Source organism: Aotus nancymaae, unplaced genomic scaffold, assembly GCF_030222135.1.
Source record: "Aotus nancymaae isolate 86718 unplaced genomic scaffold, 86718_ANA_hifiasm-v0.15.2.pri h1tg000033l, whole genome shotgun sequence".
Lineage (NCBI taxonomy): Eukaryota > Metazoa > Chordata > Mammalia > Primates > Aotidae > Aotus > Aotus nancymaae.
The window spans coordinates 22,820,309-22,836,406 of record NW_026988447.1 but is presented as its reverse complement, the minus strand read 5'-3'; the positions used below and the strand labels follow the sequence as shown (position 1 = coordinate 22,836,406).

Sequence of the window (16,098 nt, the reverse complement as noted above, 5' to 3'; positions counted from 1 at the left end):
TTGCAAAAGCAAAAAGAAATGACAAATATATGTGTAAGGTCTGTTCTCGCCGAGGATAAAATGAAGAAACTGAGGCCAGCACGAAAATAATCCAATGTGAAGGAATTTATTCAGGCTCCCGGGTGAGGTTCTGCGGTTGGACAGGAGGGGCCGGAGAAGTCGCGCGGACTCCTCTTAGACGTGGGGTTTTATAGGGAGTGGAGGCGTTTGATTGGTTGTGCCCAAGGTGAGTGGGACAAAATGGCGGGGAGTGGGGCCCGAATGGAACAAAATGGCAGGGAGTGGGGCCCAGATAAGACAAAATGGTAGGCAGGGAGTGGGGCCCAGATAGGACAAAATGGTAGGCAGGAAGTGGGGCCCAGATAGGACAAAATGGCAGGGAGTGGGGCCTGGATTGGACAAAATGTTATCAGGTAGGTCCTGGCGGGGCTTTTTTTTACGGGGCTCCCGTCGGGGGAGGGTGTGTCCGAGCTCCCAGCGAGGGGAGGGGGTGTGTCCGAGCTCCCCGTGAGGGAGGGGGTAGCGTCCGAGCTCCCAGCGAGGTGAAGGGGGGTGTGCACGAGCTCCCGGCGACGCAACCAGCCTTACAATATGGAAGTAACTTAATTAGTTACCTGGAGTCTATAAACTAAAAATCTATGAATTTGGCCTCTAATCTTCCTGTTCTGAGCTATCTGTTCAGCACTTCTCAAATGTATCAAATTATATTCTGAACTCAAATGCTCCTATACTTTAAATGGCTGTTGGAATCACTTCATACTCCTTCCAAGCCATCCCAGGTCTCCGTTGAAATGTCATTTTCCCAGAGCAACTTTTTCCAGGCACTTAATCTGAAATAGATGTGCTGTGCTTTGTTATTCAGTACTTCAGCATTTCCTTCATAGCCCTTACCATAATTTATAACTGTAACTTTATTTGTGACCTTATCATTTGTCTTCCATACTAGATTATTAACTATCTAGAAGCAGGATGTTTGTATTATTTTTCAGTACTATACTGCTTAGCATGGTACCTGACACTTAATATTTATTTGTTGAAATGGAATTAAATAGTACATTTTTCTGTGAAGGCCAAAACTCCATATATAAAACCGATTCCAAAACCCAAAATAATTTTATTTTAAACACTTACCAAAGTTAAATCATCATCACTTCTGATACACAAAAAATGGATATTCCTGTAACTCTCGATATATACATATGCATACATACATAATTCACATACATGGTAATAGTTTGAGCTTTACGTCTGAAATTAATTTCAATTTGTATCACATTTCTTTTTATAATAAACTGAGTATGTTCATGAGAATCATTAATTCTTCTAAAGTAGGAAATATAACCCTGGATAGGACCAGGGTATGAGGGTGGGATGGTCTGAGCTGGTGCTAGCTCATACAAGATGCCTTGGTGCACATTTCAAAAAGCACCCACATCCTCTGGGTAGACACAGACACACAGCAACATAAGCTCTGCTTGGTGAATGGAGCCTGGGCAGGGCTTCAGCTCCCACTTTAGGTGCTCTTGCACAGGGCATGACCTGCACATGGGGGGCAGTCCTGGGGGGGTTGCTGAGTGGTGGTATGAGCAGAAGATATGAACTAGCCACCCTTGTGCTGTTCCATTTCTTGCTAAATAAGGGCGATTTGATTTGTCTGGATTATTTCAGTCAGGAAGGATTCCCTTCTTCTTTTCACCACTCTGTCGGTTTAGCTGAAGAGGGAGAGCTCTCTGATGAAAGAAAATCATTTTTCATGTTCGAGTGTATGCATGGCATCCTCCCCCACTTCAGCCTCCAAGAGGGCTTTCTGGGTTTAATCTGAAGAAATAACCAAGTGTTGATTCTTGATTCCTAATTATGCTGTCAGTCTGGTTGTAGGCAAGGGTTGCAATTTTCCCTCCGGAAAAAAGAATCAGAAGTTAGTCCATTTGTATAGCACTGCTTAGTAACTGTTTAGAAATTATATCAGTAACACGAAGAATAAGCTCAAGTTATCTCTTAAGTGACCCAATTTATTGACTTTCAGACAAACAGTAGATGAAATCAATTCTAGTTTCCATATGTCAAGAAATAACAAGTGTGGCTCATTTCAGTAATCTTTTATAAACTTTCTATATCTTAGGGTCATGGGTTATAACAGATACATAGTATTTTAAAACCAAAATTAATTTACCTTTAAGTGTCTTTTGACTTGAATTATAAGCCATAAGAAAGGCCTGTTTCAAAACTACTAACATGAATTTATCAGAGTAGGAGCGCAAACCACTGAAATACAATTTTAGAAGGATTTTTATTTTGGAAAAAGAATATAAAACTGGCATTTGGGAATAAAATGTTGGAGAGCGGAAAGCACCCCAGATTGGGTCCTGATTCCTCATTCTCAAACTACCTAATGAGATGAAATTGTGCAAGTGATTTAAATTTGATGGGATTCATCTCGAGATCTATTAATGAGTTTAAAGTCTTAAGGTCTTTATAGCTCTCTGGTTAATTATATATGAAAAGTCCTCAAAGCAGAAAGAATATCACAAGAAATAGCCTGTGGGATCCAAAGTGGCACTTACAACCACATGTATGAAGAAGTCATGTGTGTACAACAGCCCCTGGGGAAAATGTTACATATGTCATCAAGGCCCTACATTTAGCTGAGGAGTGGGCCAAACATCTTGGCAGATTCTTTTCACTTATTCTGATGTGTCATCTCTTTTGGGAAAAACCTAACTTCGCTAATATCCAGGCTCAGGAAGTGAAAAAGAAGCCTTACCTAGCCACTGGGACCACTTTGAAGAAGCAATCAATTTAATCAACAGCCCACCTCACCCATCACCAACTTTCGCAATCACTTGGCAAAATCTATGTCCAACAAATGAAGCAAATCCAAATATGGTGAATATTCCTCCATTGCCAAAATGGGAAAACTGCCTTATCTGCTCATCAAAGTCCATCTTCTTGGAAATCGGCTCCTCGTTTAAATACCCAAGTGGGCTAAATGCACATTTTGTGTGCAACCCTGTAGAAGCTCCTCCTGATGCTAACTTTCGGGGATCCGGTAAACGACAAGTCACTGATCTTGATAACGTAGACATCTTTTTAGAAACACTTTATTTAAAACACAGACTTTGTCTAGCTGGGGGAAAGGTTAATTTATTTGTATACTGGGGGATAAGCAGGGCACAGCGCTTCTGGACGCCCTCAACAACTAATTCTAATTCTTTCTCCAGATCTAACTTCTCTGTTTCTACACCCTGGGAAATCTCTCCCCAGGGGCGGTGGGGGTGTGTGTGTGTGTGTTTTACCTGTGCTCCCAGATGGCACCAGCAGGGCCCAGCTTATTCCTGGACACTTGTGGGACCCTGACAGGGGCAGGTGGGGGACTAACCCGCCCAAACCAAGGCAAGCACTCTGGGAGGCCGACTCGGGCTCGGCCTGCAGCCGGACACACCGCCCACTCCGCGCACACGCGTCTGTGCCACTTCAGTGGTTTGCAGGACTTCCGGCGAGGACGAGTCTCCAAACCATCTCAGCGTACTCAACCGCATCTGGGATGTCCCCTGCCTCTAAGTTCGACCCCAAGAAAGATCTTTGAGGACTTGAGCTTCACATCGAAAGTCAGTGTGGAAAAAAGGGGTGTCCGTGCGGCTGGGAAAGACAAAGGGGCCCAAAACCTCCCTCCTGTCGGCTCGAGCCCACTTAGTTCACCCTCCCACGGGGCGAGGGGCTGGCCGGGGGTCGGGGTGGGGATAGCCCTGGAAGGGGTCCCTCCCTTCCCACCTCCCACGGCCCACTCTTACTCACTTTCTCTCGGAGCCTCAGTTTGGCCGCCTTTAGCCCGGGCAGTGCAGAGAGGAAGAGGGGAGGAGAGAGGAGCCTGCTGGCTGCAGCAGCCGGGCAGTCCCGGAATCTCCGGACTGCGCCCCTGCCCCAGGCCCGCAGGGACCGGGAGCCGTGGACGCCCCCACCCGGGCGCCGAGGCGATGCGGGCGCGCTGGGTTCTGCGCCCTCGAGGCTGGCTCCGAAGGCTCGCGACCCTCCCCCTCCGTCCGCCGCCGTCGCGGCCCGCAGCCCCTCCCCGCCGCAGCCGGGAGGCCGCCCGGGCCCGGGGGACGCGCTCGCGCGGGGGCCGCCCCCTCCCCTTCCCCCCACCCTGGGCGGGGGCGCGCGAGAAGCGGTGACGTCAAGGGGCGCGCTGTGGCAGCACCTCCCCGCGCGCTAGTTAAAAAGAAGAAGAAAAGAGGGAGCGAAACATGAGAGGCTGTGTGAGAAGCTGCAGCCGCCGGCAGAGGAGACCTCAGCATCATCTAGAGCCCAGCACTGCCCCACCGCCGCCGTCGCCGTTTCTGTTCCTGCTACTGTCCCACCTAAACAACTCCCGTTACACGGACAAGTGAACATCTGTGGCTGTCCTCTCCTTTTCTTCCTCTTCTTCCAACTTCTTCTCCTCCTCCCACTTCCCAGCCGCAGCAGAAAGCCCCCAACCCAACTGACACTGGCACAACTGCAAACGGTGTCATCTGCACAACTTTTTCTGGCTCCTCTGGCTCCCCTAAGGCGTTGGACCCATCGCCGCGTCTTTTATTTTTTGCAAAGTTGCATCGCTGTACATATTTTTGTCCCCGCCACCTCCCTCTGCCTCTAGAGTGCCCTGCAGCCCCGCAGCCTCCTCCTGGAGCTGCGCCCTAGTGCCCCTGCTGGGCAGTGGCGTTTCCCCCTCATCTTCCCGCGCCCAGCCCCTGCTGCCCTGGGCAGACGATGCTGAAGATGCTCTCCTTTAAGCTGCTGCTGCTGGCCATGGCTCTGGGCTTCTTTGAAGGAGATGCTAAGTTTGGGGAAAGAAACGAAGGGAGCGGAGCAAGGAGGAGAAGGTGCCTGAATGGGAACCCCCCGAAGCGCCTGAAAAGGAGAGACAGGAGGATGATGTCCCAGCTGGAGCTGCTGAGTGGGGGAGAGATGCTGTGCGGGGGCTTCTACCCTCGGCTGTCCTGCTGCCTGCGGAGTGACAGCCCGGGGCTGGGGCGCCTGGAGAACAAGGTAGGCACTCACTGGCCTCACGGATGCGTACTTGGCATATTGGCTGGGTGGGGTTCCCTGTGGCTCTGGCAAAGCCGGCGGCTGTAAGAAAGGCAAAACTTCTATGGGGGCGTTCTTTTTCTAACTTTTCTAAAGCGCTAACGTGATTCCGTTGTGTGTTCCTCTGTGGTAAAGCAAACAGCATTCCCGCCCCCAGAGTCCACGGTGGGGATGCTGTGCAAACTTGCCTATCTCAGAAAACAGACGCTTCTGCGGTACCCGCACCCTGGGCTGGGTAAATATTTTAAAAGAATCGCGATTAACAGTGTGTTTTGGATCGAATGGGGGCATTGGCTGCGGTGAAACTGTAAATTAAGGTGGCTGTGGTTTCCGGTTTATTTTTCTAGGGTAAAAAGATTTGTGCCGTTTTCTCCACGTGCTCGGTTAGGGAGAGGATTGAGTCGTAAAGGATGTTGAAGCATGGTTGGTTTATGATCCCCAGCCCCGTCAGAGGGGGGTGTCTCGCATTACATTAGTTAAACCAACGGAAAGGAACTCCTGGTCCTCCGGTTAGGGACCCGAAAAACACTGGCGAAAGATTTTGCTGGGACGTCATTTGTCACATAAAACGGAGACGATTCTCCGTCATTTTGTAAATTATAAATTCAGGCTTTCAGGGTCAGATAGGTGTCTTGGAAGAGCTTCTGTAAGAATTTGTTTTAAGAGTAATGGCATTTACGTTTTCCTTGTGTGTTTATAAGTTTAACTAAATACCAACATAGTGTTTGTTGACTGTAAAGACACGCTTATTTTTGAGTTTGCAGTATCGTTCTTGCCAGGAGATGCCGTCATGTGTGGTATCTACTGTACTCCAAGGAATGATTGTTGGATCACATCATTAACAATCACTGCACGTGAAATAAACAATCAGGTGTCTTTGCTCCCCCTCCCTTTCCCCATTTTAGGTTTAATTAAGAATTCCTCTGTTAGAACACTGCCAGTTGTCAAGGTCTGAGAGGCTCTTGGAAAACTTGTGCTTCAGTCTTGCTGGCCCAGGCATAATAATAAAAAAAAAATACCCAGGCTGAATCTAATTTTTATGCTCAGTTCACGGTAGATTTCACTCTATTCTCATGTAAACAGCTCCTACGAATCAACATATGTGTCTGGGTGGTATCTCTCACTTTGTTTTGTAACAAAAAGCCATATTGCATCATTTAATTTGCTCAAGTCATGCAAATAGGAAAAAATCAATAGGACAAAAAGGGGTCGACTTATCCTCCTCCCCACTAAACTGCTGCCCACACACAGAGTCCTGTTGCTTATGGCAAAAGAATAACAACAACACCATTGTATTTGTTAGTTGGTTCACTAATGGGTGAAACTAGAGAACATCATTCTCTTTCAGTCCCCAGCTCTGTCCAAATGTTCATGCCTTTTGAGGGAGCATTTGTCCAACTCCTTCTATTCCCAGATGAGTGAGAACTGTCTTGCTGCAGGTTTTCAGCTGCAACTCTCTTTTTATTCTTACCATATGCAGCAGGAGCCTGAGATTCAGGGAACAGATATTCCAGGATTTTATTCAAATCAATGTCATTAAGCTCCCGTGTTGCAATTGAATTAAGTTACAAAATAGCTACATTCAGGTCACCTTAAAGGTTTTTTCAGCAGCCCTAAAGAACCAGGAAATTCAGAGAAAGGTTTAGAAATATTTGCCATTAAGTCTTCCTTGGTGCAATACATGCTATGAATAAACTGATGATCTAGAGTAGAGTTCCCTGCAATACTGAACTCTTCCAGGGACATATGGAATGAAAATTTTGTTCTTGACTCAATGGTGGGGAGAAGGGAAAAGGAGATGGGACTGAGGGGAGTTACAGTCCTTAAGAGTAGTTATGTAAAAACTTTTTTAAAGAAATCATTCTTTAGGAAGCAATCTGCCATGTTAACTATACATATTCCTTTCTGTTTTACGTGCCTCCAATCTCCAACAAACCCCTACTCATTTGGAAAGTGTGTCTGAGTTAACTTTGGTACACTAGACTTTTGCTGGTTCCATTACAAGTGGCTTATAAACTAACAATACCCAAATTGTTCAAAACAGAGATTTGCTATAGCTATGCATATGCATTCTTGACCTATGTTAGTTCTCAAGTTTTAATAGTTTTTAAAACATGTTATTTTATAATAAACTTCAGTGTTTCCCTTTTTCCCGTAAGCCTTCCTGGATTATAATATATGTTAGGATCTTATTTCATAATGTGTATACAGGAGGGATGATTGCTATTTGAAAGGGTCCTTTATTGTTTATGAAAAAAAAAATCCCCAGAAAGATTTCTGCAGCCTTTCAAGAAACTACAGTAGTAGCTTTTTCCTACAGGAAGAATTTCTTAGACAAATAGATAGTAGAAATATTAGCATGCTCAGCTATGCAATTAAGTCCTGTTTCTCAGCTAAGAAATTTTCTTTAATGAACCAGAATTGACTTCAATTCTTTAGCCATGGAATTGTGCTCTTATTTTAATTTTTTAAATATTTTAATAATATTGTATATTGCGATGAGATTGTTTACTATGGCAAATAATTACTGTCAAAATTTAGGAAGTCATATTATCTTAGCAATATTATCGCACTTTCTAAACATAGCATGTTAAAAGGATCTAATTCTCATTAAGCAAATTGAATCTGCAACCAGATGATATAACCCCCATTTCTAAAACTTAACTTGTAGCCACAGAGGCATAGAGCTCTCTCTACCTTGGGTGGTTTCACAGCCAAAGCTGTCAAGGAATGGGTGAAAAGTAATTGTTTTCAAGTGTGCCCTTTTACAATCATTTGTTTGCTCTGGCTCTTTCAGGGACAAAGGCTATTGTTGAACACATCCAACTAAACAAATAACTCATCCTGGGGTCCCTTTAACAGCTGCCTTAGTACAATGATCTATTTACATATTAGCCTAAAATTGAAACTGAACTCTTTAATGACATAATCCAGCACTATAGTTGAGAGACACATGTGTTCTACCCAACAGCTGAACAACCTTGTAGGCATATGATTTTTAGAAATAACTTTTTGTAAACCAAGTGATCTTAAGGCGACATCTTAATATACTGTCATGTATTTTCTCCTTTTGTCCCCTCATCGAACCCATGTGGGTGCCTTTTGCCCTCTTTGTTTAGTTACTTGGTAAATAAAGAGAAATACAGAAGGTCTCTGTCACCCATTTTACTATTTGTTGATAAGCTATAGTTGGAGGCCACACTTTACTGTGTATCCCCTATTTATCTTACCCTTCTTCTATGGATTTTACTTTCGTGTGGCTAAAGATTAAAGGATGACCTGCCAGATGTTATAAATTAGCAACAGCCACAATGATTACTAGGCATGCTGTAATAATGTTTCGAAGTTTTACATGATTTCTGAAGTATATTTAGTTTAAACCACTATAATTTGATGGTTTCGTATATGGCTTTTAAAAATCGAAACAGGAAATTAGCTTAAATTTCTTCTTAAGATTGATAGCATCGTCAGAAATAAAGTTAAGGACCTATATAAGACACAGACACATAGGCAAAAAAGTAGAAATCACCCTACACACACCCAGACTCATCTGTCTAAAATACTGTTGCAGCTTTGGCTGAGTCAGTTTAATTGACTTCAGTAAGACTATTGGTTCATTGAAACCAAAGCCAGAATGATGGCTCTATCTATCTTCAAACAGGTATTTACACTGCAGACCTCACACAGAGCAAAATGTTACCATCCTGCTGGGCCGGAACAGCATGAAACTTTAAAAAGAATAATATTATACTTGATTTCGGATAATTTATTGAATCCTACTTCTGAAACTTTTGATGAGAGATCTGTGGCCAGAACACATTCCAAAAATTGTAAAAGACAAAATTACTTAGGCACTAAAATCAAGCTCTTCCTGGATAGCAGCTGAGAGAGTATATGAGGATCATTTTGTTTCAGCTATAAAAAATGGAAGTATGCATAATCTCCATAAAACAAAAGGTAATTACATTCCAGGTTTTCAGCCAGCAAAAAAGGTGGCTTCAGCATCCTGCAATTGTTTTGTTCTTAGTGGACTGCTGTATGATAAACAAACAGAACAGAATTGAACACTATTAATATTGAATAGATCTGGTGAGGTTTGCCAGAGTATGGACAGTAAAAGTCATTTAAAGCATTCTTGGAATGCAAATTCTAAGGGTGTAGTGTATGTTTCCTTTTAGAAGATTTTACCCATTTAATCAATTGTTATTTAAATAAATTGATAAGACTGTAAATATAATTGTGGTTAATAATAACTTTTCTGAATAGTGTAGCTACAATGCATCATATTTTTTTTAACTTTTATTGGACTTGCTGCCTACTAAAATTTCAGCATGCCTATATTCAATGATTTTTTTTAGTTACTTTGCTCTTGCAGATTTAAATTTTTGTGATTACCTAGAATATCATTATCCCAAAAAATAGAAGCCATGGATTTACTCAAATTAGAACCTTCGTTTGTGAATGAAATACTTGTTTAAAACAATGCTCTAGAATTTAAAATGTTAATTTTGGTTGACAGTTCTAAAGGAGTAATAAAGTATGAATATAGTTAGATGAATTGGGAAAAGGTATAAAATTCAGTTCCATTATGGTGCTTTTAATATAAAAAATTAATACTTGATTTAGACAGTGCTACATTTCACATGTCAAATATTGTGTGGTTATTGTCTTCTATATATATTAAAGAAGCTTCTGAAGTCAGGTTTTTAAAGTTACTGCTAGACAACAAGACCTATTCTGTCTACTAATTGCTAAACTCAATGAATCAATAACTCAAATTGGTCTTATTGAAATAAAAGACATATCATTGTAAAAAATTGTGATGAAGGTATGCCATTTTTCATTAAAATTTACTACATATTATTCAAAAACACTTTATTAAACTCTTACATTTGTTCATACGTATAATATACCTGAGGACCTAGTTAGAAAATTTTTCCTGGCTAAGATATAATGAATAATAAAAATTGGTCTAACCTGTTCGATTTTGCTATAGATATTATTTTTATAAAACATGAAAGGCAAATATTATCCTACTTTAGAAAACTTTCCCTAATGCAGTCTGCAGATTGAAAATTAATTGAAATTTTAAAAATGTAACCCAAGTACATTTTTGAGATTATCATATTAAGAATTTCAGAAATGAAATAGATCTTCACATAAGACACAAATAAGCCATGTCTTAAAAAATTCTGTTTTGCACACAGTTGGACAAAGGTTAGAACTTTAAAGTTAAATATCATACAGTATACACTTTGAGGAAGAATGAAGTAATAAAACCTTAAAGAGTCTAAATATAATAGCCTTTTAACTTTTTACACCTGAAGTACAGATGAAATGTCTTTGATTTGCAAGAATAAGAAGCACTTTTATGTGTCCCTGCCCTTTGTTCTCCCAGCTCGGTTCCAGAGACTGTACTTGTATCCTTATAAAGGCATTCTGTATTGTGACACGGTAATTCTTTTCAGAAAACTTCACTGGCTAGATTAGACTGTTCTACTTACACAATTGCAAAAAAATAATAATAATAACTAAACCTAAACTTTACCTAACTAAAACAATATTGTTTCTGATTTATGGCTTTCAGATATTTTCTGTTACCAACAACACAGAATGTGGGAAGTTACTGGAGGAAATCAAATGTGCACTTTGCTCTCCACATTCTCAAAGCCTGTTCCACTCACCTGAGAGAGAAGTCCTGGAAAGAGACCTAGTACTTCCCCTGCTCTGCAAAGACTATTGCAAAGAATTCTTTTACACTTGCCGAGGCCATATTCCAGGTAAGAAAAAAAAGTGCACCAGTGAAATAAACCACCACACAATCTCCTTGTAAGATACGCGTTCTTAAATGCTTATTTACATGACTTATAAAATTCATCTTGCCCTTAAAAATCCCTGTTTTACCTCCTAATTAACATTTCCAAATTTATAACTTTTATTGCCTCTAAAGGGAGTATTGTAATTTCAGTCTGCAAATAGTATAATTGGTTTTGTTGACTTGTTATATATTTCTTGTTAAACTGATAATACAGGTGGTAATCTTTATACACATTGGTTTCTCAGTCCAAATCTCTTCTTAGTACCTTCCTTACCCATCAGCATCAGTATCAAGGCAGCGTCTTCTTGTACACAGCTGATACAAAATTGGAGAATGTCCACTGACTGTAAGATAGACCCTTAAATAAAATATGATTAGGAATCCAAAAAAATAATATTTTACAAAGCACTTTCAATAAAATGGCTAATTTTTACTCTGTGAGGTAGGTAGGAACAGTAGAGTCCTCTCCATTGGACAGATGAGGAAATCTGAGCCTTGGGAGAAGTCACACACCTTAATCAATGTTGTACAATGAGAAGGTGATAGGAGAGATATGGACGTTCTTACACGGATAGTGTCATGAACATGCCTAGTCACTATCGTATTTTGGACTCCAATAAGCTTAAATACTCATTAATTAATTTTTATCGTCAAAAGTTTGTAAACTTTGGTTACTGTTGCTTTAGTTGCAAGATTCAACATATAGGAAGAAAATAATTTAATGAGACAGATTCTGTTTAGTTAGGCAAAGTAGCACACAAATCTACTGAAGATTAAGCAGTACTTAAGCAAAAGGCAAGCTTTAAGAACTGCAGAATGCACTGAGAGAATTTTTTTAAGTGCTATGTACATTTTACTTTTTTCTCTGACCCAGGAAAGTGTGGATTTTTGTATTTTTTAATATAGCTCTCTCAATAACTTTAGAAAACATTTTGACTAGGGTTGCTTGCTCTCTTGCATAGAGCATAACATATATCTAAGCCCGTTCAATATGAAAATGTTATTATTGTTTTCCTAAACCACAGCTGTCTTCCTAGGCCTTTTCTCAAGCAGCTGTTTCTTCCTCTTTATCACATTCCCCAAAGCAAAGTAGAATAGGTCACGGTTGCCTAGATGGCCTCCAGAGAAGTGATAACAGATTAGATACCATAAATGTTTGCTGGAAACTTCAAGTCTTACACATTTGTCTTTAGGACTATAAATTGAAAGTGTTATCCACACTTAGCATTTTTATTTATCATTATCTACTTTAGATAAATACAACATGCTAGATTTGGGGACTTATTTGTGGGGGTCTTTATATATTTGAAGTTATTTTTAGCTTCCAAAAAACAATAAAATAAAAGCAATACACTGAAAGAGAGAGCACAGCAAACAGCTCAGAGCCAGAACTGCAAGCACCTCGCTCTCCAGATCAACATATGTGGTGATGAATGACAAATTTATTTTTCTACAAAGTTTGTATATATGTAAAACTGCTGAAGTGCATCAAGATGTCAAGTGCTTTTGGTGGCCACCCAGGCTGCTTTGAAAGATATCCAGATGAAAGCTCCACTCTAGAGGTGGACAGAGCAGCAAGGGTGCTTTCCAGAGACTCTGGAAGGCGTTACCAACAAGCAGAGGGGGCTGCTCCTCCATGCGTCAGATGCTAATGATCATTCTAAATACTTGTCCCAAAATTGAGCTGTAGTAACACACTCTTTGCATTACTTATGCTAATCGATTTGTTACCTGGATTGATCGTTGGCATGTAGGTTACCATTTCCTCAAGTACAATAACTAAGAAGCTGATCAGCCCCTACCCCCCAAGCGCGTGCCCTCAGCACCGAACTATCTTTACAATTGTGGAACATAGATTTTTGGGAAATTACTACAAAAGCATATTTTTTTTTTTTTGAGACGGAGTTTCGCTCGTGTTGCCCAGGCTGGAATGCAATGGTGTGATCTCAGCTCACCACAACCTCCGCCTCCTGGGTTCAGGCAATTCTCCTGCCTCAGCCTCCTGAGTAGCTGGGATTACAGGCACGCACCACCATGCCCAGCTAATTTTTTGTATTTTTAGTAGAGACAGGGTTTCACCATGTTGACCAGGATGGTCTCGATCTCTTGACCTCGTGATCCACCCGCCTCGGCCTCCCAAAGAAAAGCAAATTTTTAATCATTTTCCCTTAAGTTGATTTAATGATACGTTCACTTTCTTCTGAAGTTCAAAGTGTTGGAAAGCAGCTACTTTGTGTTTCTTTTTTAGAAGAAATGAAACATATTTTGACTGTCCTCATTAATAGTTTCATCTTTCTACAAATCAAAAACTTGAAGAGGAGGGTACCCCATGGGATGTATTTTGCTAAAAGAAGGCAAATGCTGAAAGAATTGGGAGAGAGAAAATAATTCCAGAGACATCTTCATTTTTTTCCTTACTACCCAATACATGAAGAAATGTATATATAAATGACTTAACCATTTCCTTTGGCTTCATGGCTTTAAGAAAGCACAGTCACTTTAACATAGTCATATACCTACAAGATAGCTACTTTCTAGAAAGCTCAATTAAGAAATAGTCATAGTTTGCTTATTTTCCCAAAAATGGGAAAAGATATTACAAAGCAATATAGTGGGTATACACTAGAGTTTTATTAATCGTAATATTCTCCAGTTGTGAATTCACTTACAGAAATAAATTCTCAAAACTTCTAAAAATGCCAAAACTTTCCTCTCGTCTCTGCAAGTCTTTTCTTCTGCTTGACTGAGCAGGGTAGCTACTTTGCTGATCATTAAAAGATGGTATAACATACTCTATGGAAACCTTACCAGTGGACATCTATTGGCCTTGCTTCTTCCTTTATACCTGTAGTCATACTGATTTTTATTACTCATCAGCCTCATCTTCTCAGCAGTAAGTTATTGTAGTGTGAAATGTCTGCACACAATTAGTTCAATTGGTTTAATCCTGTTTCTAAGAAGGCCAGGGTCAAGGGTTTGATTCAAACTGAATTTTTCTAGTCCATAGTCATTCCTAACCCTGGTCAGTTCACTTACACATGTGTCTTCTTAGTCTCAAGGAGAGTAAACCAGAAGGAATAGATGGCTATATCAAAATCCACCACTTCTTTTAGAATATGTTCATGAGTAGGCCTTACTCCCAGTGAGTCAGTAGCTCTTTTGTTTTCCTTATCATGATGAGCAACACTTATAATGAGGAAAAATAACTTTTCTCTGGAATACATGCTGAGAGAAAAGGGAAAACTCATAATCCTCCGCAGGAAGCATTTATCTTACCTGTCAGTATTTATAGGGTGCTCTGTGGTATAGCAGAACCAGGCTCATGATCCAGGAGAACATTTACAGATCCAAGATAGTTGATAAGTGACCAGGACTTAAAAAAATACAACTGCTGGAATATTCAGTGTTTGCTGATTATTAGTAGACCTGACTATATTATGATGATCCCAAGTGAGCTAAACATGCACTTTCAATAAAATGCCAAACAAGAGGGAACCATTAAGTAAATTACATCTTCCCTGGCAATAAATGTTAAAATATGTCTCCTTATTCATCATTGTTCACTGCAGAATCGGGTCATTTAAGGTAAAGTATTAATAAAAGTATTAGATACTTAAATTCAAACAAAATTACATGATCATAAAAAGAAAATACCCATGTCTTTAGGTAAAAATCTTCTGAGCTGGTTCTTTTACACATAGTCTATTCAGTTTGTCTAAATTATGTAAGAAACTTGGAGTAAATTTATTGTTAACATTCTTTATTTTTTCTTAATTTGCCAAGCAGGCATCATACTTCTGGAGCCACCAAGTTTATGAATATGCATTCATTAATCTTTTGATATTCCATTTGAAAATGACTTCTCATTTCCTCATGTTTGTCCCAGCTACTAATTCCCTATAAAATGGAATCGGCCACCAGCATTGTTAATTAATTTCCCCTTAAGATGGTGTTGGTTGGTAGACAGCAATGCTGAAGCACACATTTTTTTAAAAAAAGCAAGCTTGAAATCTCTTTTGAATTGCATTTTGCAATTTTTCTGTGACCCTGCAGGCAAACATCACATTAAAACTAAATTTCTCACTCGTATACTCAGTTCTAAATATGATCATAGTATGACAGTCTTCCTGCATGCATCATAAATATATGGAGATTTTGTTGCCTGATGGTAAATATTTCCAAAATATGATCTAGCCCAAAACTGTGCAAAGAGTTCGATTTAATGAACCCAATCAAGTTAATTTAGTTTTTCTTTCCTTTTTACCTCTAAGAGACTTGTTGAACCCTATTAGGCAGTTTTCATCTGAAGGCTTACCCATTAAAGAAGGGAGGGGAAAAGTTATCTTTTGCAAATGGTGAATTGCCAAAGATGAGTAAATGCTTCTATGGCCTTCATTCCTCTCCCCAGTTCCTAATCCTTGAATTTTTGGTCAAAGAAAGATAACTTTCCAATTGCCTACCCCTCCCATGGAGCACTTCCCAGCTGCTTGTCTCTTTTTTTCTGTGCCCCACACCACACAGACACACACACACACACACACACACACTCCCAAGGACATCTGCTCTTACTTGCCTGGTTGCCAAAGACAAGATCTTTTCCAATAGCCCAGTCAGAAATTGGCCTGGAAGAGTCTCTCTCAGAAAGATCAGGGTGATACATCTCACTCTAAAGTTAGGTGAAAATTTACTTCAAGCTTTACAACCATTTGGGACCTTCACATTCTAAGATAAGTTTTAAGTTTGAGGGGTTCTAGGTCAAGCACACAGAAAGTAAACTTGTAGTGTCTTTTATGCACCATTGATGAGTCTCACTTGGCTGATTCCAAATTCTTATTCTTAGAAATTCTTGCTAAATCTGAATTTGTTATACAACTTGTAAATTTCCACTAAACTACTCAGTGCATTTATCACAAAATTGATGAGGTATGATAATATAATTTGTTATATAAAAATCAAAACTTTAGATATAATATAAAGTATAAGACCAGAAGCAGCAATTTAGGACCATATATAAGGCTGACTCTGGTAGCACCATCCTATTTTGAGAACAGAAATCATTAGCATGTGGAAGTGAGTCTTTTTAATATGTCCCAGAAAGGTAACACCCTATTAACTCAAATTGTAAAAGTAATATCAAAACTTTTTTGCCATAAAGTTCTTTTCTTTCATATTCAAAGATAGCTGTCTTTATATGATGAAATATTTAATGTGTA

At 40.1% G+C, this 16,098-nt stretch overlaps 1 protein-coding gene and 1 long non-coding RNA gene across 4 annotated transcripts in view; one reads left to right on the top strand and one right to left on the bottom strand.

Annotated features, from left to right (window-relative positions):
* Positions 1 to 1,094: 1,094 nt before the first annotated feature.
* LOC105718356 (uncharacterized) lies at positions 1,095 to 3,591 on the bottom strand. The gene is made up of 2 exons (XR_001107742.2): positions 3,297 to 3,591; positions 1,095 to 1,897 (listed from the first exon to the last, which is right to left on the bottom strand). It is a non-coding gene; the product is annotated as an uncharacterized LOC105718356 (long non-coding RNA).
* A 632-nt stretch (positions 3,592 to 4,223) lies between these two features.
* HHIP (hedgehog interacting protein) overlaps positions 4,224 to 16,098 on the top strand; it is a 93,966-nt gene continuing 82,091 nt past the window's right edge. For all 3 annotated transcript variants that reach the window (XM_064383843.1, XM_064383842.1, XM_021666725.2), the window contains exons 1-2: positions 4,224 to 5,028; positions 10,655 to 10,847. In XM_064383843.1, the coding sequence (XP_064239913.1) occupies positions 4,750 to 5,028; positions 10,655 to 10,847 (472 nt within the window). In that variant the 5' untranslated portion in view covers positions 4,224 to 4,749. The remainder of the gene's footprint in view (positions 5,029 to 10,654; positions 10,848 to 16,098) is intronic.